Source organism: Apis laboriosa, unplaced genomic scaffold (genome assembly GCF_014066325.1).
Source record: "Apis laboriosa isolate Shangri-la unplaced genomic scaffold, ASM1406632v1 scaffold43_cov150, whole genome shotgun sequence".
NCBI classification, from domain to species: domain Eukaryota; kingdom Metazoa; phylum Arthropoda; class Insecta; order Hymenoptera; family Apidae; genus Apis; species Apis laboriosa.
Window position 1 is genome coordinate 4527 of NW_025223292.1, and position 27386 is coordinate 31912.

At 31.9% G+C, this 27386-nt stretch overlaps 1 protein-coding gene across 5 annotated transcripts in view; it reads right to left on the minus strand.

The window, feature by feature from the left end:
* Window positions 1–1386: 1386 nt before the first annotated feature.
* LOC122716319 (fasciclin-1) overlaps window positions 1387–27386 on the minus strand; it is a 305972-nt gene continuing 279972 nt past the window's right edge. For 2 of the 5 annotated variants that reach the window (XM_043939288.1, XM_043939286.1), the window contains 7 exons: window positions 25997–26002; window positions 19922–20164; window positions 11561–11775; window positions 9654–9816; window positions 9342–9486; window positions 9029–9070; window positions 1387–4523 (listed from right to left, as the gene is read on the minus strand). In XM_043939288.1, coding sequence (XP_043795223.1) covers window positions 4333–4523; window positions 9029–9070; window positions 9342–9486; window positions 9654–9816; window positions 11561–11775; window positions 19922–20164; window positions 25997–26002 — 1005 coding nt within the window. In that variant the 3' untranslated portion in view covers window positions 1387–4332. The remainder of the gene's footprint in view (window positions 4524–9028; window positions 9071–9341; window positions 9487–9653; window positions 9817–11560; window positions 11776–19921; window positions 20165–25996; window positions 26003–27386) is intronic. The other 3 variants (XM_043939290.1, XM_043939287.1, XM_043939291.1) reach the window with 2 other exon arrangements.

Consider the following 27386-nt stretch of genomic DNA (forward strand, 5'->3'; position numbering starts at 1 on the left):
CGATTTCTTCGAGATTTATTAAACCGCGAAGGATATCATCGTCAAACTGTACAATTTTCCAATATCTCTCTACTTTCTACGTACAATCCATTTGGAAATTCGTCAACTTTTTTTCTTTACACCAAAACTGACAAAAGAGAGCTGAGAGGCGTGTGTTGGTGTTTGGATATGCAAATAAATATACGAGTATCGGTCATCGAGTGTTCGACTCGGTCGATTTTCTCTTTTTGATTAATATTTCGATCTTAAAGTAAAGAAATTTATAGAGGGAACATTTTATTGCAAGATATTATTTTATTGCAAGATATAACAGTTAAATGAAGAAATTTTTTTATATAAACGAAAAAGAAAAACAAAATTAATAAAAAGAAATAAAATAAGATACAACTATACTGATCCTGATTAAGAAATTTAACAATTTGATAGGAATTATCGGAAATAAATTACTTGTTTTAATATAAATGGATTAAATTTATATCTCGGATGAGATTTACGTTTGTTTCAAAAATTAATACATGAAAAATTAATTTTTCATTTCACGTTTGCAAATTCGACTTTGATTCCATTAGATTTTGATCACGTTCTATGTTCTCCCTATATATTCCTTTACTTTAAAATTTTCATTCGACGATTCACGATTCCATTCCGATTTGCAAGATTTATCGTATATGTTCAGAGTTAGCCAGGATGTTAGTTCGTAAAGTTTTCGTGTTCGAACGAAAAACTGGGTTCACCAGTTGTATTTGAAAGAACCGTCATAAGGAACGCGTCGGATATGCTGTTCTTTTTGAATGTGTTAGTTTTCGCGGAGTTCCGTGCGACGACATTTCCTTCGAAATTCCGTCTCTCGCATTTCCATTCACACCATTCACAATCCGGACACAGCTGCGAATTATGCGCGATTCGTTTCGGCGTAACGCTTTGAACAAGCTGAATATTTAAAGACGCATCTACACGAAGAAATAGAGTTTCGCTATTTTTTTCCTTTTTTTTTTTTTTCTTTTTTAATTTGCAATCTTAATTCTCGTCTAACGAACAAACAGTGTTTATTAGAGTTTATGTATATATTTATATATGTAATAATAATAATAATAATAATAATTCATAATATCAATTCATCCCAACAACAAGTTTTAAGGTATCATTTTTTGATAGTATTTCTGTATTTTTCTTTTTATCTCTTTCTCTCTCACTCTCTCTCAGTTCTTTTTCATCCCTTCAATCGTACTTTCTTCCTCGTCAATATATCTCTGTTTTATTATATATTTTATATATATATATTTATTTATTTATTTATTTATTTATTTATTTACTTTGTTTTATATATATATATGTATAGACTGATATCAACACGTATAACATCGAATTCTTCTATTAATCCGTTTCTTTCTTTTAATTCCATTTCGCGGAGAAAAAGTACGGTAGCTGAATGAAAAATCTTTAATAAGTCTTCTATTTTTCTTTCCCTCTTTTAACTAATACGAGTGAAACAACCGGAAACTCGAGATTCGCTCCGATCGTTCATAGTCTTTTTTTTTCTTTTTTTTTTTTTTTTTTTTTTTTCTGTTTTTTAGTTTCGGCGTTTCGATTAGTCTGAACGATTCTCTTTCACATTTCATCCTCTCACCACGACGATTTGTTCTAGGGGGAGGAAACGAAATTTCGAGGCGTTATAATTTGTTCACCTTCGAATACTCAGCTTTTCTCCTCTTCTCTATCCGATCTCTCAACATTTCTCATAGATTTATATTACTATTTTTCGTTTGACGGACACACGTGATCATTATAATTACTTGTACGCACACATAGCTAAGCTCATACTAATCGTGGAATGAAACTGTGTTGTTGTTGTTGTTGTGTCGTTTACTCGTGATCTCTCAAGGGTTTGTTTCTCAAGTTTGGAACACGTGGTTGCAGTTTATCCTTTGCCATCTTATTAAGGAGTTGTGGAACTTTAAAATTAAATTTTTCTTATATATATGTATATTAAAATTGTCATTACGTTAGCTATAGGAGTTGTTAATCCGTTCTTGCTTGATATCGATTAATATAAAATTGCAAAAGGTTAAACTGAATTACGCTTAGATAGGAAACAAAATACGAATCCGAAGGTAATCTCGAAAGAGATGCACTATTGCGACATGGTGCATTGACACAGATGATTCTATATAATATATATATGTATAGATATATTATATATATATAGCACTGTACAGTCGTTAAAAAAAAGTTTCTGAATGAGTATTTTGCGCAGTCTGCTCGAAAGAATTCTCGCGAACTAAAGACTATTTGTTTCATCTTATAATTCTCTAATTTGTTCAATTCTCTTCTTGGATTTGTACAACAATTCTTTTTAATATCCATAAAGCTATAAATTTAAATTTAAATGAAAAGATATATTTGTTTATAATTGAAATGAAATTAATTAAGTAACAAGAAAGTTTTTTTTTCCTTATTTCGATTCAAATTTCATTTGGTAACGAAAAATAAATTCGTCTTCGATATCTCTCCCCAAACCGTGAAAATTCGTTCAAACAGTCTGCAGAATGTCGGAATGTGATCGAGTCACTTCTCTACTGGGTAATGCTTTCGCTTCTTTCAACGATAATTGTACAAAAACTCGTTTGCAAGCGCGTTGAGCTTGCAATGAGACGTCGTGGCAGTATTATCAGTAAGTAGACAGTGTATTACGATATGATACAGAGAGCAAGTGTATTTAGAAATCACATCTAAGGCGCGAAACCACGCGTCGAGGATCAACAACGTTGCCTTTGTTAATCGTCGTTTCTCAATTTCGTTCGAATAGAGAGGATATTTAAGGACGAGTTTTGCTTTTACCTACACTTATGTACATCGATATCGAACCGCGCACAGTTTTCCGGTTGATTCTCCATAATTGGCGTTCGCGTGCGCCTCGCCGCGCGATTCTTCGGCCAACAGAAATGAACGCTCGCACGTACATACACACAGAACTATAGCGTATCAATGAAATCGAAGTACCATAATTAGGCGAGACGTATAGTTGTACGAAAATGTTTACGGCCTGAATGGCGCCCGGTCTGAACCGACAAGGGACGTATTAGTAGGTTAGTTAATATATTTATCCTTTACACGTGTGTTTCTGCTAAAATATCGGTATATCGAAAGGATATGGATCCTCGTGTGATAAACTTTCGTGTGATCGATTAATCCTAGGTCGTTCAGAAAAGAGGAACGCCGCCAGCTTTTTGCTAACTGAATCGTAATTAATTTACACGAAATCGTAAGCTCGAATGAAAAACGAATTTCTATTCTTTGTCAGCGTAACGAGAAATACGGCATAACATAGTGCACTAGAAAACGCCAACCCTTGCCCTTGTACTCGAAGAGGTTCCCCGAAATCTCTTTATTCTCGCGCTCTTCTCGCTCGTTAAAAGTTTCTCTAAATTATTTACTTGAATTGGTACGGTTAATTAATCATTTGGTACGATCAATGGCGTCTCTCCAACTCGCGAAATACTTGTCTTGTAACGCGTCGTTCGTTAAATGGTCGTTAAATGTCTTTCTTTTTTTTTTCCCCCTCCTTTTTCTCTCGTGCAAGATCCTCGAGGAACTCCTCGTGGTCGCGCATAAGACACCCGATAATTCCTATCGATACGATAAAACTTTCAAATCAAGAGAATCTCTATCGTTACGTAATATATAACACCTGCACGTGTTCTCGTAGCGAACCATTTTACTGACGACAATAATTCGAAATTGCTAAATAGTACGTTTCTCTTTTTAAGCTTCGCCCACGTTTCTTAACAGATCGGTTGGCTCTTGCCTGATCGGGATAGAAATCACAATATCCTCTCTTTTATAGCGATCATGTCCAAGAGCCTCGACCTTTTTTAATTTAATTCTCATTCAGAATCGTCCCCGATCCGTCGATCGTGCCTCGATTTCTTCTCAGGGAACACATTTATTTCTTAAGGGATGCTTTGTCATTTCTCTCTTTCGCTCTCTCTCTCTCTCTCTCTCTCTCTCTCTCTCTCTCTCTCTCTCTCTCTCTCTCTGTGTCTCTATTAAAAGGGAGGCAAAAGCAAAAACCCTCGAACACAGTTTACGCAGTGTCACAACGGAGATCACGGAGATCACTCTGACCCCGGAATTGGCGATACAAGCAGCGGTCAGGATCGGTTTTTTTAAAGGGTTGGACCCTGACGAAAGCTCGTCCCAAACGGATATTTCTCAAAGTTCGAACCCGGATCTCGCGCACTACGCTCTCTCGGACGAGGACGATCGGAGACGGTCCCGAAAATAAATTCCTAGGTGCACCTATGACAGACTCCTTAACGTAGAGGTACGTCCTTAAAGCAGCCACTTGGCCACCAGGATCATGATCAAATGCGATGCCAGGCAGGTGGCGGACGCTGTTCCGGTCACCCTCACGTCACTGTCCTTCAACAACACCGCGTCGATCACGTGGATGATGCCGTTGGTGCACTCGACGTCCGGACGATACACCCGAATCCAGTTGCCCTCCCACTCGATCTGGTAAACTGTAAAGAAAAACGAGTTTCGATCGATAAGTCGGTAACGGTGATGGAGGAGGAGGCATTGCGTATCGATTTGAAACGATCCGATGGATCGGATGAGAACGAAGCGAGTTGCCATGTTTTTTTGCAGCGGATAGACAGATTCCAGTGAGCATGTTCACTTGTCGAGCATGAAAGAGTCGGATGAGACACTAAATTGCGATTGAAATATCGAGTTCTGGGTCTACGGAACACATAGACGCAAAATGCATGTAGCGAGTATTCGTATGCTTGGTTACATTATTCGTTTTCTGTTTTTAATGATCGATGATTTTTCGTTTAATGTTTCAGTTTGTCGTGGATGGAAAAATCTCGCGGGTTTTTGTAGTAGTTGAACTAAATATGTATCATTGGGAAAGTTGAGAATGGTGGGCGTCAATATCCGAATAATTTGAATGAGAAAATTTTATGGATAATCTTTAGAGAAATAAAAAATCATCATTTAATGGTTCGAATCTTGACGAGGCTATATGTATGATGTGCAAATATATTGTATTTCAATTATTGTATATCATGTAAGTATAGTAGTTGTTAGTTTATCAAATAAACGGTAATAGCTTATAATATTTCATTTGTCAATTGTCTAAAGGTTTGAGAAGCGCAATAGAAACTTTTATGACGAACCTTTTCAAATTTCAATAAGTCTATAATTATGCATATATTCAAGTAATGATATCAAAATATCAACAGAAGCAGAGAAATTAATTTAAAATGACGTGAAAACGAGCTATCCGAGGAATGAGATAATCTGGCTGACGATTCTTTCGTAAGAATTAGAAATTATAAAAAAAGTATATATAATTATTTTCTCCTTCTTTTAATTATTTCTTTCGATATTAATAATAAAATATTTCCATTTCAACCCCCTAGTTTATTCATTAATCGCAAGGGGATAACGTTAATCGAAAACAGAAAACACTTTGACGATTCACAATTCGTGGCCAAGAGAATGACCGAACGAACACGTGGCAATTAGCACCAGGAGTAATCAAGGAATTTGCATTTAAATGGTGGTCGAAAGGTGCATAATAAATCGTCTTGCGGTCTCCGACCATAATTGTGCACGTTCTTCGGTCTCCGCTTGCCGAGAGTGGCCGGAAGCCGCCAAATTACCGTGTATCGAAACCAAATTGCACCCCAACGAGCCATTTCCTTTTTTTTCTATTATTTCATGTTCGTTATTGAATGTGAAATTTATCGATCGTGTAATTGTAGAAAGAGTATATTTTGTATATTAGAGAAGAAATTTATAATTTATATAATTAATACATCAATAGTGCTATTATTTTTTTTTTTATAAAATTAAAGGAAAATTATAAAACGATTTATTTAAATTAATTTTTCTCGCTTAAAATTAATCGAGTAGTAATAAAAAAAAATTTATGTTTTATCGCGTTTATCACGTTTCAGATGTTTATATAATTGGCTTGTTATTGATAAATTATTTTTAATAATAACATTATAGAAAAACATAATTAGATAAATTTCGAAAAAATTAATAATAATAATCTTTCTACAATTAAATGATTGTTGTAACAATAGAATATTTCTGATATCGGTATGTATTTGACTAAAATTTTTCAATATATCATATTTTTAATCGTAATAATTTTAATTATAGGAATTTTTTTCAAATGAATCTGTCGAGAGTCGAATTTGATCGCTTTGAAACAACGAAGAAAGCTCACGGTAAATATATCGTGTAAATTAAAAACGTCGATAGATAACTAGAATTGAGGACAATTTACAGGTATTCATATCGTTCTGTTTTCACGTTCGTCTCGACCATTTATCGTCACGAAAGGAAATGGCAGCCAATATATTTCGCGCGTAATCGTTCGCATTTATCTGAAACTTTTCCGAAACTTTTTCTCATTTCATTGCATTTTTTTCGTATGAAATAGATATCGTATAATAGAAACGTCTAAAGTGATATCCAAATAGCAGGACAATGAACGAATCGTAATTTTTTCAAAATTATTTTTTTTATGATTTCTTGTCTTAATTTTTAAACAAAAAGAATAGAATTATTTTAATCACTACTTTGAAAAAACAAAGCAAAATTGACACGTAAAAATTTGTTGTAAAGAAAAAAAGATTAGAAAAGATATCTAGGTTGAAAAATTCCACTAATTCGTTAGTTTCTGAGGCCATTTATATCTATATAATTCCTATTATTTCTATTATTTTTTTTATTCTCTCTCATCTTGTAAAAATTTTTTCAGATCTCAATTTTTCTTAAAAGTAAAAAAAGAAGGAAAATGATTTATGATATTTGATCATTCCAATAAGTGTTTAATCACCGTTCATAAAATAAAATAGAATTCGATATTAAAGCTTTTTATATCTTGAATGTTAGTATAAAGGAAAACGACGACGACGACGACGACGACAAGCACACGACTGCATGACCAGACGTAATCGTGTTAAAACCTAGTCTTGCGTTTTACTGTAACAAGCTTAATTGATTCGTTGAAGCGAGCAACAAGCAGAACATATACGCCATGTATCGATTGTTTTTGCAAAATCAAAAGAATACTCACCGTGCAATTGCTCGAATATATAATTAATATGTTATGATATATGAAAAAATCTGTAAAACTTATCACGTTAAATTGATATTAATCTCGAAATACAAGGAACTATTGTCCCTAATAAATGATGAGAATGAAGATTACAGAAAAATTGAATGAAATCGAGCATCTAACGAATAGTGAAAATATTTCAAAATTATTCTTTCCCCTTCTACTAATGAATTTCCATATCTGTATTTTCTTTTTATTTGAAATATTAGAAAAAAAAGCACAGGCTCTCTCTTTATTTCCAATTTTTTCTTTCTATAAATTTAACATTAAAACTTTTGTGATTTGTAATAAATATAAAAATATTTTAATATATGAAAAATTTTAATTGAAATAACTTAGAAATATTTTTAATAATTGTAATGCAAAAAATGTGAAATTATTAATATGAAAAGTTTGGTAATTTTAATGTTAAGGATTACATTTATTAAAATTTTTTTAATATTTACTTTTAATTTAGATATGGAAATTCATTGATAAAAGTCACTGCCAATATAATTTCGCGATGTAGAGAGCATTATCGTCACTTTCATTATTATCAATAATTCAATCGTCGTTTTATCCTACTGAAAACAAAGAAACAAAGCTGAGAAGATATTAAGAGAAAAATAATTGAGCTATTTAGGCTGATAGTTAATTGAAAGTTATTCGAATATAATAGAAATATATTTAAAATATATTTAAAACGATAGAGATATATATTTTTGTCCATTTCGTGCACGCATACGTTCAAAAAGCAACAACGACTGTGAACAATTAATTGCGTAGTGAATAAGCGCGATCTACGTATTTTGAGAACAAAAAAAGCATTCCTCATTTCAAGCACTGAGACTGCATGAAACGCGCGTACTTAATCACATTCGAAACGCAACCAAAAACGTATGTAAATTGTAAAAATGTGAACGAGGACACGTGATCAAACGATTTTCATGTAAAATGACTTCGTGTTACGATTTTGTGTATCTCATTATCAAAAATTGTTTCGTGTTTTTTTTCTTTTTTCTTTTTTTTTTTTTGGAAATGATTTTTTTTATGTTTTCGTTGTTACAGTGTAAATGTTTCTAATTAAAAACGATAAATGTGTATATTTCGAAATTTTCGTCTCTATATACGTTGGTCATTTGAAAAATTTTTAAATGGAATGAGAATATATTTTTTTTAAATTACATTTTTATTTTTTCAAAATATAATTCAACATCAATATAAAAATAATGATGTTCCAAAGTTTGTAACATCGAAAGACTTCAATTGAAATATTCATTCAATAGATATTGATTTATCTATTTGATAAAGAAATTTTTTAAAAAAATTATAGAAATATAAAATTCAAAGAAAACTTGTGTAAAATACAAATTAAATTAAATATCTTATTTTAACTGTTTAAATATCTCATTATATCCCATTTATTTATAGCTAATTCTTTACTGAAAAACAATTTTTACTCGTCAACCCACATCTTTCACAATATGCACGTACGAATCATTCAAAAAAATAAAATTTTCAAAAAACTTTTCACCATATACATTTAATTCTGAAAATATTTCAAATGACCCACGTATGAACTTACGACGAAAGGAAATCCAATATGAATTCAGACAATGAAATTAACGCGTTCGTATATAAGAAATCGCCAGAAACGTTTGGCAGAGCACATGATCGCTTGATCTTCACGTTTATCCATTTATCGTAAGAAAAATCACAGCTTCGAACGGACGATCGATTTGAAAAATACACGCAATCAAGTGTACGCGCGTTAGACACGGTGCGTGAAAGTGCTGAGAAATATAGAACCCTTCACAAATTGACAATATGTGCGCAGAGCTCGTACTGGTGGAAGCACGTGTCGTCGCTCATCGGCGACGTCTTCTAAACACTGAACTCACTCACCCAAAGTTTCTGGACGGATCATGTTTTCGTCGTACTTGTCATCTAAATGTAACCAAATAGCATCATGTTTGAGAATGAACACAGACCAGGGCCCCGATAGATCGGGGCCTTATGTACGAAGCGTTATTTTCTCTCTTTATTCCATTCGAGAACACAGCGGTACAACAATAAAACGGATAATCCCGGACACATTTACGTTTATATATAATTAATTTGAAACAAATGTTTGAGTGTATCTGAGAATATCTGGGTAATTGCAAGAGTGCTTATGCAAACGATTATTTGTTGAAACGTTTTATCATATCCTACTTACTTTCGCTGTGCTCCCTGATTCGAAGCTTCAGGCTGTCTCTGGCTGCTGGAAGGACGATAGTGTCGTTGTGTTTCATCTCCTTCAGTTTGGCCATCGTGTATACTTCGTCCGCTATCACGAGATGTCGTTCCAGGATTTGTTTTGTCTATAATAATACATTTTTACATTGAAATTTATTGAAATGAGAAATATAAAAGGGAGGGAGCAAGTTGTTCTAGGTGTAAAGTTAGGTTAGACAATCATTTTTGATAGTATGAGAAGTAGTTTTAGAATGTTAATTCAAGTTATTATATATAGGAAAGATACACTTACGTGATAGCTGAATTCAGGCATAAAGATCTTTTTCGAAGTGGATGGATAACTGATAGCCGCTACGTGCCAGGCGTAATCACGCGGTGCAAAGTAAGTGAAACGCGTTGACGTGTCGTTCAATTGGTCGTTGAATCCCTGCCGTTGTCCAAGGAAGTAAGTAGAACTTGAAAATAAACAAATACATTGAAAAAATTTGTTTTAGAAATGACAATAGAAATTCGAAAAAAAATTGGAAATTCAAATTCTTCCATTTCCTAACTCTTCGAAGAATATTTTGTCAAATTCAGGATATCACAAAAGCGAGTATTCGCTATATTCCATTTTAATAACAGAAATGATAGTTAACATATTAACCATAATAACTACGTTTGATTGTAGGCCACGTGGTAAGCATTCGATCGTATCCTTGAATAGTATCATTCGTTTGAAACGGTTTATAAATCAAGAGAGAGAAAAAGAGAGAGAGAAAGGCGGGGGCAACGCGTGGTAAAAGGGTGGAAACACAGAGGCAAACAAATCGATCCACTGGATCTTGATATTCGTAAACGCAGAGACGTGACGTATAGGCATAGGTAGGGAAGTAGTGCTATCGATGGCTCGTGGATATCACGGGTACGGGGTGATGGAATGCTGACATCACCATCCATCCACCGCATCGAATAACGATAGCTATCGTATAAAGGGACTAATGGCATTAAAGGTAGCGTATAACCGATCGTTTCCTAACCGATAGCTGTTCAACGATTCCTCGTAACAAGATAGGATACTAGCCGACTATCCTTTCCTCTGCATGACGTCGCATCGTTCGCGATGAATATATCGCTTACTAATAAATTCGTCTAACCAAGCGCTTTGGGATAGGTTGAAGTGAACGAATTGCCGTGCTCGAAGAAAAATACGCGTATCTGTCGCGAATTTAATACTTGAATAATCGATACTCTTTCTCTGTATATTATGTTTTCGTCTCAACAATTATAGAATTTTGGATCAATTTGATAGTTTTACACCTCGTTTATTAGCTAAATATTTGATCTCACTCGCTTTAATAACGTTTTATTAGTGTGGCAAAAGTTTATTTATCGGTTATTGGAATATTATTTAATTGGATATTCCATTATCGATGCATCGATAATTGAAATAACGGGAGAGGAATTAAATCATATGACGGATCTGGCTGCGCAATATTCACAGTTCGAACACGTACTTGGGACCAGTTTCATTAGGGCAATCTAGCAGAATGGATGTTTCGCGCATGAAAAGAATGTTTCTGCATGTGATGCACGAACAAACGTTGGCAACATTTAGAAATCATTAATGTTTTATTTTTTAAACGTTATATAATTTTAGAAAGTTATTGAAATATATGTATCATGAGGATTTCAAACTCCTTAATAGTATTTATAAATATTCTTTATTATGTCAGTTTTCAAATAGATTCTAATTTTTATTTTTGTCTTTATTTCGATTTTTATTCTATCTTGATAAGTGATTGTAAAGGTTCGTTCGTTTTTCTGAATCAGCTGTTTAATCGTTCTTTTGAAATAGAATCCTTGAAATATGTAGAAATAGTATCAATAAGAGATCAAGGGCAATTGCATTCAGTAGAAATAGATCAACGAGTAATTGGTACATAACATTCAATTCACATAAGAGTTCTGTTTATAGTTTCAATCAAGCGAAACGATAGTGATTGGAATGTAGATTCTTCATGCTATTTTAGGAAAATAGGTAAATAATAATTTCATTGGCATGATGCAAAAATTATCAATATCTAAATCAATATCAAGAGGTAATTTTTTAATTATTATTTCCAAATTATTATTTCACTCATCTTAAAAGAATGAATAATTTAATAATATAAATACCAAGTTAAAATTATGTAAAATATTACAAAAATATCAACTCACTTGAGCATAGGATCGGTTTTAAGTTTCTCCAGCACAGTAGTGTATGGAACTCCAAGAACTCTGTCGATGATGTGAATCAATCCATTGGTAGCAGCGATATTTGCGGTAATTATTGTCGCGTTCACGCCACCTCCTTCGACAGTCATTATCTGATTTCCGTTTGGCTCTTGAGCTACGTTGAAATACAGTTTCTTCTTGTCTGCTGCCGTGGGGATCTATAAAAGATCCAAGGGATTTTGAGAAAAATCTTAAAAACGCGTCAAAAAATGCTTCACACACCGAAACAACGATATAGAAAGAGAAAATGAGTTATCCGTTTCTTCGAATAAATCGCGTGATGTGCAGATATTATTAGAAGAATCTATTAATACGCAATATTATATGCAATTTCGTTATAATTATTAATAATTTTTTTGCAATTTTACGAATTATTTTTGCTACTTTTCAAGTTTTACAAAATTTTAAATTGTCCAGGAAAAAAATTATATGAAACATTGTGTGGTTTCCTTTCATCCAAAAATAGGAAAAATATTTTAATAATGAAATTATTCTTGAATAATTCATCCAGAAATTTTCGTATCGATATCGGTTAAAGGATTGATTTATCAATTACAAAAATCAATTTAACAGCGTTCCGCTGTTAAGTCTGAGGAAGCACAGTGGCAAAGTTGTAACTTGGCAAATAATTTATAATTAACAGGAGAGAGTTTGGTGGCGCGATTTTATTCGAAGAACGGTTGAAAGTCAGTCTCGTGCAAACAAGAACTTGTACATATCTAACTGCAAGTTACGACGGAAGATGAGGGCCGAGTTAAAAGTTATGTGCGCTTTCCTACTTGCAACTTTCTCACAGAGAGCAGAAAGAAGAGAATTGGAAGGAATGTTGTTAGACGATAAGTCATCTTCGTTACGTGTGCATTTGTTACTTATGCGGAGGTAAGAAGAAAAAGGTTTAGTTTCAAGGAAAGGTTTACTATTCTAAGATATTTCGTTTACTGCTTTTCCAAGTATTTTGCTTCTTTTCTTAATTCTTATGTTAGTATAGTTGCTACAAAGTTTGAGGTGATTAATATGAAGTTTGAAATTAGGTTTTTTCTTGAGATGAGATGAACATCGAAAATTTTTATCGTGTAAAGGATGAAATACGAATTAGAATAAATTATAACTTAATGTTTTAAGTGGAAGTTAATAAGGAGTTTATGAAATGAGATAGATTAACAAATATTCATTGTAATTTTAATTAAAATGCTCATAGTTTATATAGATATTATAAAAGAATTATTTAAATAATTTTGCAAAATTTTAAACAAAATTTAAACGGTTTTCAAAATACATATTTATTTTTGTTACTTCAATAATTCAATATTTAATAATAATGAATATTCAACAAATTAAATATTATTTCTTTTCGATAATAAACCACAAATAATATCAGGATATCATAAGATGAATCTATTTATAAAGCATTTGTCATGTTAATTCGTACTTGAGGTCATGAAGTTAGTTTAAAGTTGAGAATTTGTTTCCCTCGTCAGAGCTCTGGCATTTTCTCGGAAAGTTTAACAAGAGCGGAAGTGCCAAAGAGAGAAAGAAGTAAAAACCCTCGAGGATGGAGGAGTAAAATAAAGAGTAACAATGAGAAAAAGAAATGAGAAGAGAAAGAGATAGCTTAAAGATAGTGATTTCTTTTCCGGTTGATCCCCTTCTTTATGAATTTGCACTCAACAACGCCATCACAACAACAGTTGTGGTTACTCTTCCGATCTCGAATCGTTGTTAAATTCGTATACAAAAGTGCATCTTACTAGTCGAGATTTCTCAAAGGGCAGATCGAATTTATTCGATGAAAATCCACGCACCCATTCTCCGGCTAAGAATTTTCCTATAAGTTTCTTTCCACCAGAGATCATTAGTTCATCTTTCACTTTTTGTTAGTCAAGCTTCCATGCACTTTCCGCTTCCCTCGTTTCACGTTTCTTTCGTTTCATTCAATTTCATCTCCTTCGCTTCCTTTCTTTTCTCGATGTTTAGTACGCTTAAGAGCGATTCCGCTTCTTTTAATCGAGTTACACACCCACTCGAGGAGTAACGGGGCCTTTTAATCACAGTTCAGCAATTAGAAACTCTATCGGAATGCTGAACACGTTCAACGTTGGAAACGGAGGCGTCGCCTTGCATTCGTGAGTTCTTCTTTCTTACGTATTTTCTTAATAATAAATCTTTTAACGTGTAGGATTGGTCAAAGGAAGCATTGAGAATTCTCTGTCGGAAATGCGATTGATCGTAATCTCATTGTTTCTCTGCGATAGATTTCTTTCCAATGCGATGCGAGGTTTAGTTATGAGTCCTTAGGAATTTTTCTTTCTCATCTTGTAATTCTATCTTTTGCTTTATTTAATTACGAACAATTATGACGTAATTTCGTAAATCTAATTTTCAATTGGAAGGAATAGAAAGCGATTGGAAAATCAGACACCGAAGATATCTTCGAAAGACATCGGACAAAAAAGATATTGTTCGTAAAGATTGTTTCAATATCCTATCTTTTGTAGCATGTGATCCCATTTTTCATCTTTTTCTTTTCAAATAAAACCTGTCTTCGATAAGAAACAGAGTTCCTCTTAATTGGCAATTAGCTAAGTAAAAAACGATATCGAACGATGGGGATGTTATTGATCGAGATAATTTATAGTATCAAAGAAAATTTTCTTTTAAAAAATTTACTTTATATCCATCTAATGATACAAATCAAAATTTCGTGCGCAAGAAATAATAATCGAGAATTTCAAAGTGAAGGGAAAATTTAATTCATTTAATTATCAGAGAAAATGCAAATTTTCTTCGTTTTAATAATATCTCACAAATTATTTAATTTCGTCGAAAATCAAATCTAAAAAAAAGAACAAGATTCAATTAAAGGTCATATAATACATCCCCCAATTATACGATTGCTCAATTAAAGTGGTAAAAGACCTCTTAAATATCTGTTGAAACATAACACGAACGAAACACCACGAAATCACTAATTTCGCCATTACGCAGGACCAAGCAGCTGCACGGCAACTGCCATTTATCGCTTCCAAACGAATGGCGATTCAACAGCGGAATTGTATTTCGCGGAATGACGTCGGGAATAAATTAATTGCGACAACGTGCGCGTGGTGTGTGACTGCGGGGGGGAAGGAAAAAAAAAAGAAGTCGTTTTATCTCGAATATGGCCCGGTTACGAAACTTTTGGTGTTTCTCCTCCGCGGTTGTTTTATCTTCGCATCGGAGGTTGGAGCCACGCGTCATAAAGCAGAAGAGCGGCGTAAAACATATCCGCGCGATAAATTGGCGCAAAAGTAGTGTCGTTTAATGCAAATAGGTCGAGCTACGTGATAAAACGGGGAATATTTTGGCTAACCATACCGTGCGAAGCGATTAAAAAGCGAGACAACGACGCGTCGTAAATTATTCTTATTAGCTCGTTCGTTTTTAATGCACGATTGTCTCTTTATTTTCTTTCTCGATCGATTTAATGATTCTGAATGATGTTTGGATTATTCTCATTATTCGTTATTCGTGATGTGCAAGTAATAAATGACATTTATGAAATGTAAATATATATCATTGTACGAATCTTAAGGTTAAAATTTATTAAAATAAATGTAAATTCTCATTTAGATGGGGGGTAAGTTTCTGAATTATAAGATTTTATTTTAATACGCGTCAAAGGAAAATTTCAATTGTATAACGATTGTAATTTACATTTGCATTGTTGTTCCATTTAACGATTAAAATTAAAATTTCCATATGACGTGACATTCGTGACATCCGAATGGGATAGGTTCTCTGGGTTACATGTTTCGATATAAGTCTCGATATCTCTAGCTTAATTAGCGGCTGTCAATTTTGATCCGTGAATGCAATTACCCGAAATCACCGATATAACTAATTACGCTTGAATATCCATGCCTCTATGACTCGATACGCTGATACGGAACGCTGCCTTTAATTATATCCTCCGCCTGTTCATAAATTAACATTCTATCGGCGCGTATAAAGGTTTGATTTTCGTTCTACGATCAATCGATTGAATTGTTACGCGATTGATGACAATGGTGCAGGATATCATATGGATTGGACGCGGATAATTTTTGGTAATAATTGCAAGCGTATAATTATAAACTTTATATTTTCAAAAATTATAGAAGAAAATGAACGGATTAGCAATTACGTGTTTTTCGTAATCACGCTTTCATTAAAACTTCATATATATCAAAATTCATCTGATTCATCGAACTAGAAAACAATAAGTTTATATTTTAATCAGAGTCGATATGTAGAATTTTTTTAATGGAAAATTTAATGATACAAATCATTCAAAGTATCGATCGAAATACGTAACGAGTTCTTAATAGAATATCACAATTTCTCCAAATAATAATTCTTAAAGACATTTGTCTTAATAATTTTTATCAATCATAAATATGGAGTTAATACTAGCGAACGAAACGAAGCTCGTCGATGTAAAGCAATATATCATTCGATAATGGAATACGTAAAAATTAAACGAAAAAGTTTTATTGACAGGATGACCTAAATAGCATCGAAAATTAATCCATCAGTTATCAAAAAGCGATAAGAAAGATTTTCACAAAATGGAAGGGGGATACGCGAAATAATTTACGAATGGATTACGATAAAAGTTAAAACAGGCGCACTAATATTCACTTGCTAATTGTCGATTATTAAACAACATTGAACGGGCCGATATTTATTAGCACGAGTTGTCTCTTTCAATATTGACTTCAGTAGCTTTCGTTTATCATCTTTATACGTATTAATTATTGTAAACAATTCGGTAAATCGTTCTAATCGAAAATAACGATTTATAAAGATTTCCGTCACGTTAAATTTCACGTACAATTCGGTGAATGAAATTTCGTATAACCGATTGAACTGTTAAATTGTAAATATTTTAATTAGGCGAGGGTGTTTTAGATTAGAGGCAATTTTAATTATTTTTCTAGTTCGATGAATCAGATGAATTTTGATATATATTCGTGAAAATGAAGTGATGAAAATAAATTAATAGTTTAATGAAATTATAATATTAATCATAAACAATGATTCTAAAGTATTTTAGTTTCTAATAAATAATGTAATAAATAATATGTACATATAACAATAATACATCGTGTATTAACATTTTAAGAAATATATCACTTATAAGTATCTCAAGGGTAAAATTACAATTTGAATTGTATTTTTCGCGGTATTTTTCATCCGTTTATTATACCAACGAAGGCACAATTTGTCATCCCGGATTTGCAAAATGCTTCTGCATCGCCCTATAAATTTGCCATGTAAACACACGTGTAAACGAACGGAAAATTTGCGAACGATCCGCAATGAAAGGAATAAAGTCGCTTGAATTTATTCAAACAGAAAAAAGAGCGTATGAATTATTCTTTTATACGATTCCGTTAAAGATGTATCGCTTTAATTAAACGATATCCTGTTCCTTTCTTCTTTTATCTCGTTTCTCCATTTATCTCGGATCGAAAGTATTTTCTCGGATGTTTGAGAAAAACACGTATTATTGAATTGTATGAAATATAAACATTTATTAATTGCACGTTAAAATGTTTTTTTGCTTAATACGAACAATATTTTTTTTTTTCATTTTTGTAAGATTAGATGTTAGTTTAGAAAATTTTATGAGGCATTGCGAGCTCTTTATTTTATTTTATTTTATTTCATCGCACAACGAGAACTTTGATTTATTATTACGTTAAATTATTTAAATGATTCAAAAAAGGAAAAGGGATTTAATTAAAGTTAACTGTTCCGTATCAAGAGCATGGACACAAAATTAAATAAATAATTGTTTCAGAGAGAGATTAATTTATAAATGCTCTTATAGAAGCTATAACTTGCTCTTTTAATAAAATAAAAATTTTAAATTCTAGAGAAAGAGTTTCCGCATTAACTTTTCAAAAATAAGATTATCGTGTAATTCGTGTATTATAAATTATCCGAAAAAAAGTTACGAGAATATTAAACTCAAAAATATGTTGAAACTTGGAAACTTCGAAACGTTTCTTCTACATCTTCCATTTTCATAAAGTCTCTGAGAAACTTGTTTCATAAGCGCATATCCGGGGGAAACCGTGTCTCCGTCATTCTTTACTTATTCCACTCGTAATGGAAGCCACAGAAACATTCAGTCAATAATGTCTGAAACCTACACAATCTTCTCAGAGAATTGAGAACATGAATTCGAAACTGCTCGTATAATGCAAAGTACTTAAAATACTTTAATAAATAGTATTATTGGTAGCTAAATTTAATAAGTAGAATTTAGATTATTGTTATTGTTATTGTTATACATACATATTCCTTGCACATCTATTGGAATTTTTTTTTATCATAAATGTTAAAATAATATTATGATATTGTTACAGGAAATTATTATTAATAATTATTCGTATAATTTTTTTTAACGAATGTAGTTTCAATGTACGACACATTTGATAACACATTGCATAACTCGAATAAAAGTTTGTAAAAATAACGATGAAATGAAAGTTTGCAGAGTTCAATAAGAAGACTAAGTCGGATTAATTGTAAGTAGGTTGAAAGCTAAAAGTTTGACAACAGTCTTCTAATAATCAGTCATAACAACATAGGCTAGTTCGGTCTTCTCAAAGCTTCTTCAAAGTCGACCGAGAACATCTGTTAGTTTCCCGATTGTACATTATCACTCAATCAGTACGAACAAACATTTTGATAGAATAGGAAAAAACTTTATTCTTTCTTTTTTTCTATTTTGTAATGACAAGAAATTAATGACAGAATTTAATATAGTTTAACGTAACTCTGTGAATGTTAATAATTTAATAATAATTCGTAAAAATTTTTTAAAAGAAAAGGAATATTAAATAAAATATAGGTACGTGGATCGAGAAAAATAATTTGTCTCTCTTTTTAATTATCAATTCAATCTCAAAAATGAATAATTGTAAAAGTACAGTAAAAGCAATTAAAACAACAATAATAACAAAAAAAATGTAACCAACGATTCAAAATAATGTAACCATTATTAGAATAAAAAAAACCGTAAAATAAATTTCGATAAAAGATATTTCTATTTACACGATTGATATTAATGATAATAATAATTTTATAAGAAGTGGTTTTAAATTGGGATCAATACTTGGGTGAAATCAAAAGCGAATACGAAGAGAAAGAGAAAGATGCAGAGAAAGTTCATGAATACTTGAAGAAATACTGAAAGATTGATGAATGTGTAATTACCCCATATTGTGACTTCCCCCATAGTGGTTTCTTCAAACAAAATCAGAAAACAGAAAAACATTGTGTTAATCAACTTGTAATTCCGTATGTGTGTAATCGATTTCAACATGAAAATGTATTGAGTATCAGTATTTTAAAAAGCAATGATCTATTTGATAGATGGTAAATGAAAATGAACAAATAACATGACAATATTCTCTTCTATATTCAATCTTAAAAATTGAACAATGAATTTTAAAATTGCAGAAAGTTTCGATTCGCTTCTTATTACTATTCAAAGAAATTATATATAAAGAAAATCCATCATCACTGATTATATTCGAAACTTTTAAAAATTTCGGAATTTTTATAATAATAATTTATCGAAAATATTATAATAATTTTCATGCGTTCTCCAAATTAATTTCAATCTTAATATAACTTCGAACTTAAATATAACTTGAAAAGTAATAAAACTTCTAAGATCATCCGAAAAATCCTAATGTTCTGATATCACGAAGGTCTTCTAAATCTCTTTGCTCGAGCTTTTAGATCACGAATACTTTAGGGCCCTAAAGACCATTAGGACAATTGAGATTTCTTGAACTACTGCAATTTAAAGTATCGGCGATATTACTTTCTTCCAAGATTTCCAAGACTACCAACATTATCAATCTATTCAAACTTTTTAAGCTTAAAAATTTTTTCAAGTAATTGAAATATTATTATCATATATCCTTTATGAAGTCATAACTTTTAAATTCATTTTTCCATTCGTGATAACACAATTACAATTCTTCTATTTTCTAACAAATCCAAAATTATAATTCCCAAACTTGTGATTTTTCAACAAATTTACAAAATTCTCGTAATTTCTAAAAGTTTCACATTAACTTTTAATATTCTTATATTTATACATTCATGTCTTTTAATCATGAATTTTGAAGTCTAGAATATTCGATATTAAAATAAGAAGCGATTCGAAACTTTCATTGGTGGGGTTTCATTTACAGTAAGTTCACGTTGAAGTTATACAAGGATCTTTTATCAAAAATTTGCAAAAATAAAGTCACTCACCTGGTTGACGCTCTTGTTCTTGATCTTTTCGATTGGCAATCGATCCTTGACGTAATGTAGATTCAGCATCTCCTTGACACGTTCCTTGTCCTGCAATATCTTCTGGACGCCAGGTTCCTCGAAGGCCGCGTTGCTGGGCGCAAACAGCGTGACATCACGCAGATGGCTTATAGTGCTCATGATGTCTCCTCCGAAATCTCGGATTATCTCGTAAAATTTGTACACAGGTCCATCCCTTTTTTCCTAGACGTCGAGAAAAAATTTATGTTTATCGGTAATCGACTGAGTGTGAACATATATATTCTACTTACACGGGATTGTTAATAAAGAAATAAAGAAAAATAGAAGAAAATGAAAATTAAGATACGTAAATAAAATAAAAGGATCTTATTGTTGTTTTGGTTCCACGAAATTTGCAAAGTTTGCCCGTTTTGCTTCATTTCTTTTTACTGTTATTCAATTTTTCTCTTTTATTAGGAAATTTTCTTTCGTTAATTTTCAATAATAAAATATATCTCACTGATTTCAATATTCTGTTTTCGAGATTCTGTTTACGTGAAATTGAATTAGCGCGTTAATTAAGACTTTCTATAATTATTAATAAAATTTTTTGATACTCGATTTGATAAAAATTAACAATTGATTGCATTAGAGGAAAGACTGGATTCAAATCCAATCATGATTAAATTTCCCTGATCAAACGGTATATTTGAAAACAAAAGTCCTCGCTTCTTCGCGATTGAATAGAAAAATATCTCTCGTTTAAACTATTTCTTTGTTGGAACGTTGAATTAAAAGCAATCGCATTTTTTCCCTTCCCTTGTCGTGCATTGAATTTCACGGTTCTGGATAGCTTACAAAGCGAAACGGGTGTAATTAACTTCGCATATTTCGTTTCGCGGAAGAATGACAAATAAAATTTACTCGAGGGGTGAAACGCAAGGAGGAGAGGTATTGAAATGCGAAAACAACGCTTCAAATTGGCGTGGAATGGATATAATAATTCACGTTCTTCTTTAAACGTAGAAAAGATAAAAAAGAAAAAAGAGGAAAAAAAGCGTAGGGGATGAAAGGAAAAGAGAATAAAAGGAATATCGGAATGAGTTTGAAGACATGTTTGCGGAAATAGTAAAGTTAATTGAAAGTCATTGTCGGTAGAATCGTACCGAGTTACGAGGCAATTTCGAAGACACAATTTCGGCTTGGATTTTATTGAACGGATCAAATTTAATAAACGCTATGCGGGATGATTCACGCGATTATATCAGGTCATATCTCTTCATTTATTCAAACGGGGGGAAAGGGGGAGAAACGTTGGAAAAAGCTGATTTAATTTCCTCTGATATACGCGATACATCTCGTATAGTTGAAAAGGATCGTGTTTCGGGCTTTCGTTAAAAATGGACAAGGAAATACCTCGAATTATATTATGAAAACTGTAATTCCTTCGTCGCAAATTAATTATTTATTTCGTGAAAATTATAAAATTAATATTCTCCAAAATTATGTCGGAACATATCGATAAATAATTTCTTTTGCTATATTCTCGAACGAGAATTAACGTGAAATAATCACGAATGAGAATTCAATTACCCGAATCCTAAATTTTTTCTCTTCAGATTCGTCTTTCAAATCCATGAAAATTCTAATTTTCGTGATTTTTGTCAATTTCAAATTTCCCCTCGTTCACCGTCCGTCAAATCAATTTTCTCCATCATTTTCTGAATCATTATCACAACGTGATATCAGACCATTAAACCGATAACGTTCACCTATTTTTCCCGCTTTCACCGTTCGAAGAGTTACGACCTGTCGCGCGTAAATCAGCCCGCGCTATCTCTGGAAAGACGGCGTTTACGTTTCGATGCGACGCGTCTTTCGCGATCAAACGAGCTTAGTATACGCGTTCGTGCGTGCACGCGACTCGTCGTGCCGATAGAACGTTAATTCTCGACCCGAGACGCGGATAACCCTTTTCGCCGTGGATCAAAGATATCCCGCTAATTGATCGTCGATTCGAGACACGAGGAGCCGCGGAACGGAAACGAACGTCGCTGCTTAAGGCGTCGCCGTCACTGTCGACACATCGCCGCTGTCTTCCTCTCCTCTGTCTCTTTGTCAATGGTCGTTTCACTTTGAGCAGGGAAGGAAACGTCGGATAATTAACACTGATTGGTAGTCGATGAACTGGTGTTCCGCGTTCTTTCCTCGTTTCTCGGTGTTCATCGATTTGGGGATATTTTAGGGCTTTGCGCGGATGAAATGATGCGACGTCGTACGGATATTGCACTAGTTTCGATAATTTTAGATTAATAATTTAATGGAGCGTATGATCTCGATTTTATTGTTATCGCGATAACTTATGGATACAATAAAGGGGATCTTCATATCTGAAGATATTATGGTAGTTTATAGAGGAGAGGAGAAGATTTTATATCGAAGGGAAGGAAAATTATTAGGCGTTTCAGATATTTAGTAGAGATCGTTTTGTTAAAAAGGTTTCTGTGAACGATTTTTATTATAAATTTCTAGGATATGAACGCAATTTTTTTTTTCTAAACGATTTGAAATTATTTATTATTAATAAAAATTATTGATTCAAAATTACTTTTGATATATGGAAATTTTTCTTATAAGAGTATTTAATTTTTCTGTGGAAATGTTCGTGGACGTGCATTAATATTGCAAACATGTGCAAAATCGCAAACGATGTTGCATCGTTTTGTCCTAGTATTAGGATTTATGGAGAAAGAAAATGAGGGAGGAGAGAAAGATTTAGTAGCATGAAAAAGTATCTAATAGTTTCTTCGCTGGAAACAAATGAAGGTTATATTCAGAAATTGTGTTACATGAATTCATTTTTCTTTTAATTTTATGACTAAAAATATCAATAGATCGTGGATTTTTATGCAAATATTTTTTATATTACATGTGATTTGCATATTTATATAAATCATATAAATATACGATATCAATCAAACTCGAATCCATCGATTAAAGATCCAATTTACTTCAATTAAAAAGTTTCTTAAGTCAGTTCAAAATTTCCAATATAATGTTTTTTTTTTTTTTAGAAAATATGACTGTTCCTTATATCTTTTCCTATGATATTTAATAATTGTACAATGCAGCTTGATCTTCATTATCAATTGAAAGAAATCTTTCAATTAATCTTCACTGTCTCAACGAAAAATTTCAGTCTTTTTCATACTACTATCTCCAGACATAAAGAATTACATTATTTCAATAGTTTATTTTTCTTCAATACAGGTCAGCTTAAAAAAACATTTAATTTAGATAATTTAATCCAATAATTTCTTTTGTTATATTTATATAGAAATGAAAGAAATTAAGGAAAATGTTGATTATCAGTTTGGTTATTGATTTAGTTTATAATCTATAACATGAAATTTTGAGAGATTAAATTTCAAATTTTGGACATCTTTTAGTTAAATGAATCATGTCTACTTAAGGAAGGAGTTAGGGAGGATCATCCCATTCGATATGGTTCTTATAATCGGCTGGCTTAAATACTTGATAATTTAGTGCTTTGGTTAAGTGTTTAATCCTTTTAAAGGATAAATTTCATTAGCTGTTATTTATAGTAGGATCGATTAACGATATTTCACGTACGTGCGTAATTCGTAGTTGAATTGAACATTCGAAATAATTCTTTGAATAAATATATGTATCGAATGCATGAAATAAATTTTGAGTAATTAAAAAATATGAATGTTATTAATATATTGTACGTTATAGAATTCGAAATTATGGTAGTTAATGAAATATATATTCGGTTTCTAATCTTTATCCTCGAAATTATGTATAAGATATCTATTATCATTAATAATTGAAAAATTATTTATCGATGTATACACGAATTCAACGATTGCAAATTAACTAAATGAAATACTCTATTAACGATTTATTATTTCGCGTTAAATATAAATTTTATATTACGCGAATCATTTATACAAATTCAAGGTAACATTTCCATAAAATGAATGAACAATTAACAAATTCGTGTGATAAATCATATTTAAAAATTAATCGAGAAATTCATACAGTTTAATTATTGAATCGTACATAATTTAGAAAAACTTATTAATAGATAAATCTTCTAACATAATCCTCTATATTTTTTTTCATTTTAAAATGGAAAAAAATATATTTTTGAATTAATATTTGATTTCCTACCATGAATTTCTTATTACTTCTTATAGATCATTTTTAAGAATTTCCAGACGTGTAGATCTACATGTATGAAAGTTTTAATATTCAATATTGCATTTAGATTCGTGAAACCCAAAATGTATATTAATACTTCTTCCGACTTCCTCCTTAAACCGGATGATTCATTTAGCTGGCCTGTACTCTTTCTTCTTCCATTTATTACCGTTTTGTGTAAGTTTGACGGTATTTCATCCGACAGGAAAGGAAAGATTAAATCAAACATCCATGATATAACGGATAAACAATATTGACATAGGATTCAGGGAATAACAAAAGAGAATCGAGTGGTTTGCTTGGCAGACAGAGAGGATTCGTCAAATCAACATTGACGAGCGGTATAATTTTAATAATAATACTACTCTACGTCTAAAATTTCTACGGTGAAAATAAACAAAAAACTAAAGAACCTGTTGCAAACAATCTTTTGATTCGAAACGTAAAAGTTGGGACAAAGAAAACGGAGAAATTGGCTCTTCGAAATTAATTAAATTTACCAATCGTTCCAAAGGATTATCGTTCTGCTCAGATTAACAAATTGATTTTATTAAGCCAAGAAGATATTGGTCGTTGATTTAGGAGAGTATAAATCATTGAAATTACTTTTAATTTCGATCAGATTATATTGTAAACTGATTTAATAATAGTAAATAATAGTAAGTAATTTGATTAAAGCTTGATTAAAATCTATAGAGAACATTGCCCCTTTCAATTAACTAATTAGCAGCTATAGAGTTTTGGTGTTTCCCGTTTAATTTTTCGTGCTTTGACTTCAACACCATTAAATTACATCGGACTCTATTATTACTTCTTCGTTCCGATAATATTCAAATAAGCAATACAATCTAATTTACTTTATTTCCTTTTCATTAGATTTTAAATCTTTGAGCATTTTATTATGTTAATTTTTTAATCTTCTTGGCTTATTATCTTGTATCTTTATATTTATTCTCAATTTGTATTACCACAATATTTCAAATTAATTATTTTAAATATTTAATTTCATTTTATATTTTATACATGACAAACTATTAATAATTATCATCGTTAAAACATAAAATACAAATTAAATTAAATTAAACTTTCTAACCATCCGTGATCCAAAGTACCGACTATTAAATAATCAATCTAGCAGAACGAGACATCCTAACCTCACTTTTCTCGTAGGCGATTATAGTGTAATCGCAGTTGCTCTACGAAATTAATTCAGAAATTCAAATTGCACGGTAAGCACAGTCGGTTTGCGGAAAATATTATTAAAATTATTATTATAAAAATTATTTTTATCCATTAAAAGATAATTCGAATCCTTTATTCATCTTCTCGATCGAAATTTAACAAAGGATCTTGCAATGTATTCGAAGACAACGGTTAAGATTACTCGAGATCTTCAAATGTAAATCCACTTAATCCTCCCAGAGAAATTTAACACTGTTCCAACATTGCAACCATGGTATGATATAATATACCTTGTTGCCAACATTACTGGTGAAATATTTTCGAAAATATGGTTTATACCTAAAAGCTTCGAGCAATCCTAACCCTATAATAATTCTGAGCTTACTTAAAATCTTGGAATTTTAATATAATAGGCATAAATGTGTTGTTACAGAGTATCTTGAGGTTGTTCGATTCTCCTCCGACTGTTCTTACAGACAATAATTAACTCCTCCAAATTTTTTCAGAGAAATCAACATAAGCTTTACACGACTATAAATGTAATCGATCATTTTTGCAATGCAAGGTACGCGTTTAATAATTAATAATAATAAACAAGAGAGTCTTTTTTTTTTGGTGTCGTGTGTATTCGGTAGTCGTTGATGAGTTCATTTAATAAGTACTTACGATGCCCTATACGACATGCAGAGTCCAATAGAGACATGCAAAGCACCACAGAATAACATCATTGAATCAATATAAGAGTAATAAACACATGTACACAATTGATAGAGAAAATTTGAATCGGCTATTAAAATTTCTTTTCTCTATTTCTTTTTTTTTTTTTTNTTTTTTTTTTTCTATCTTTACGTTTTACTTTTCCATTTTCTTTGGAAATATTATATCGTTTACGTTGTGTTTCTTCCTTCGAAGACAGTGAATATACGTTTTGATATACGTTTGACGTCCCTTTTGTTTGGATAGAGGCTCGTTTATGGACGTTAACGCGTTCAATCTGGCGTGGATTAGCCGGAAGTTGAACGTTATTCACCGTGGAATAACAAATATTTCATTTTTAGGGTGTTTTCTAAATTTGAAGCGGTGTACGTCTAAATTAAATGTCGATTCGAGCGTTCAACAGTGATTACACTACCAAAATTGCATTATAACATCGTAATCGTAATTTAATAAGCAAACGTAAATTAAATAAATTCGAGTGTATTGATTCGAGTATCTTGTAATATATCTAAGAGCGTCTAAAAACTTCCAGTCTCGTTCATTCGTGATCCCAAAGAATACTGTACCTTGTGTAAACCATCGAGAATTTCAGTCATCGCTTAAATAAACTGTAATCGATCACTTAAATCAAACATATCAATCCAAACAAAAAACAAAAAGAATTTTATCCTTCAACATAGCGGAATTAAATGTACACGCCGGTTTGAACGCGTTAAAAAATAAAACTAGAAAGAAAAACACACAAAGAAACTAACAAACGTTAAATATTGTCGATTAAATCAAATTAAAAAGAAAAAAAAAATCAATCGCAACTTAAATATAGAAAAATCCCTCTTGTTCCTCAGAAGAAGAGAGGCCGTTGAATTATCAACGACATCCGGCGAATAATTGAAATTTTAATCGAATCGTTCGTTGCGTCGATTTCCAGCATGTTCACGACACGGTAAACGAACAAAAAGTGGGGGGCTAAAAAATAAAAAAAAAAAAAAAAGAAATAGAAAAAAAAAAGAAAAAGGGACATTGGAAAGATAGCGAACGACGAGGGGTTACATGTGTAATTTGCTCCAGGGTTCTTTTGTCTCGTTTCACTATGGAAGAACACCGCATGTTAATATCGGTGTAATAGAGATCGGACACGTGGCCGATAGTAATTTAATATCAGCATGCAATTAAACGGTCGGCTGCCGGCAATCGTGCCGATGAAAATCGTTATCGTGATAATAACCGGCGCGATTAAATAGATTACTTCGGTTGTGCTTAGCTCGTGACGACGGGAATCGGCTAATATCGGTCCTGAGCTCTTGAAAATTACAGAAACGTCTGGTTGGAGAATTTTTTT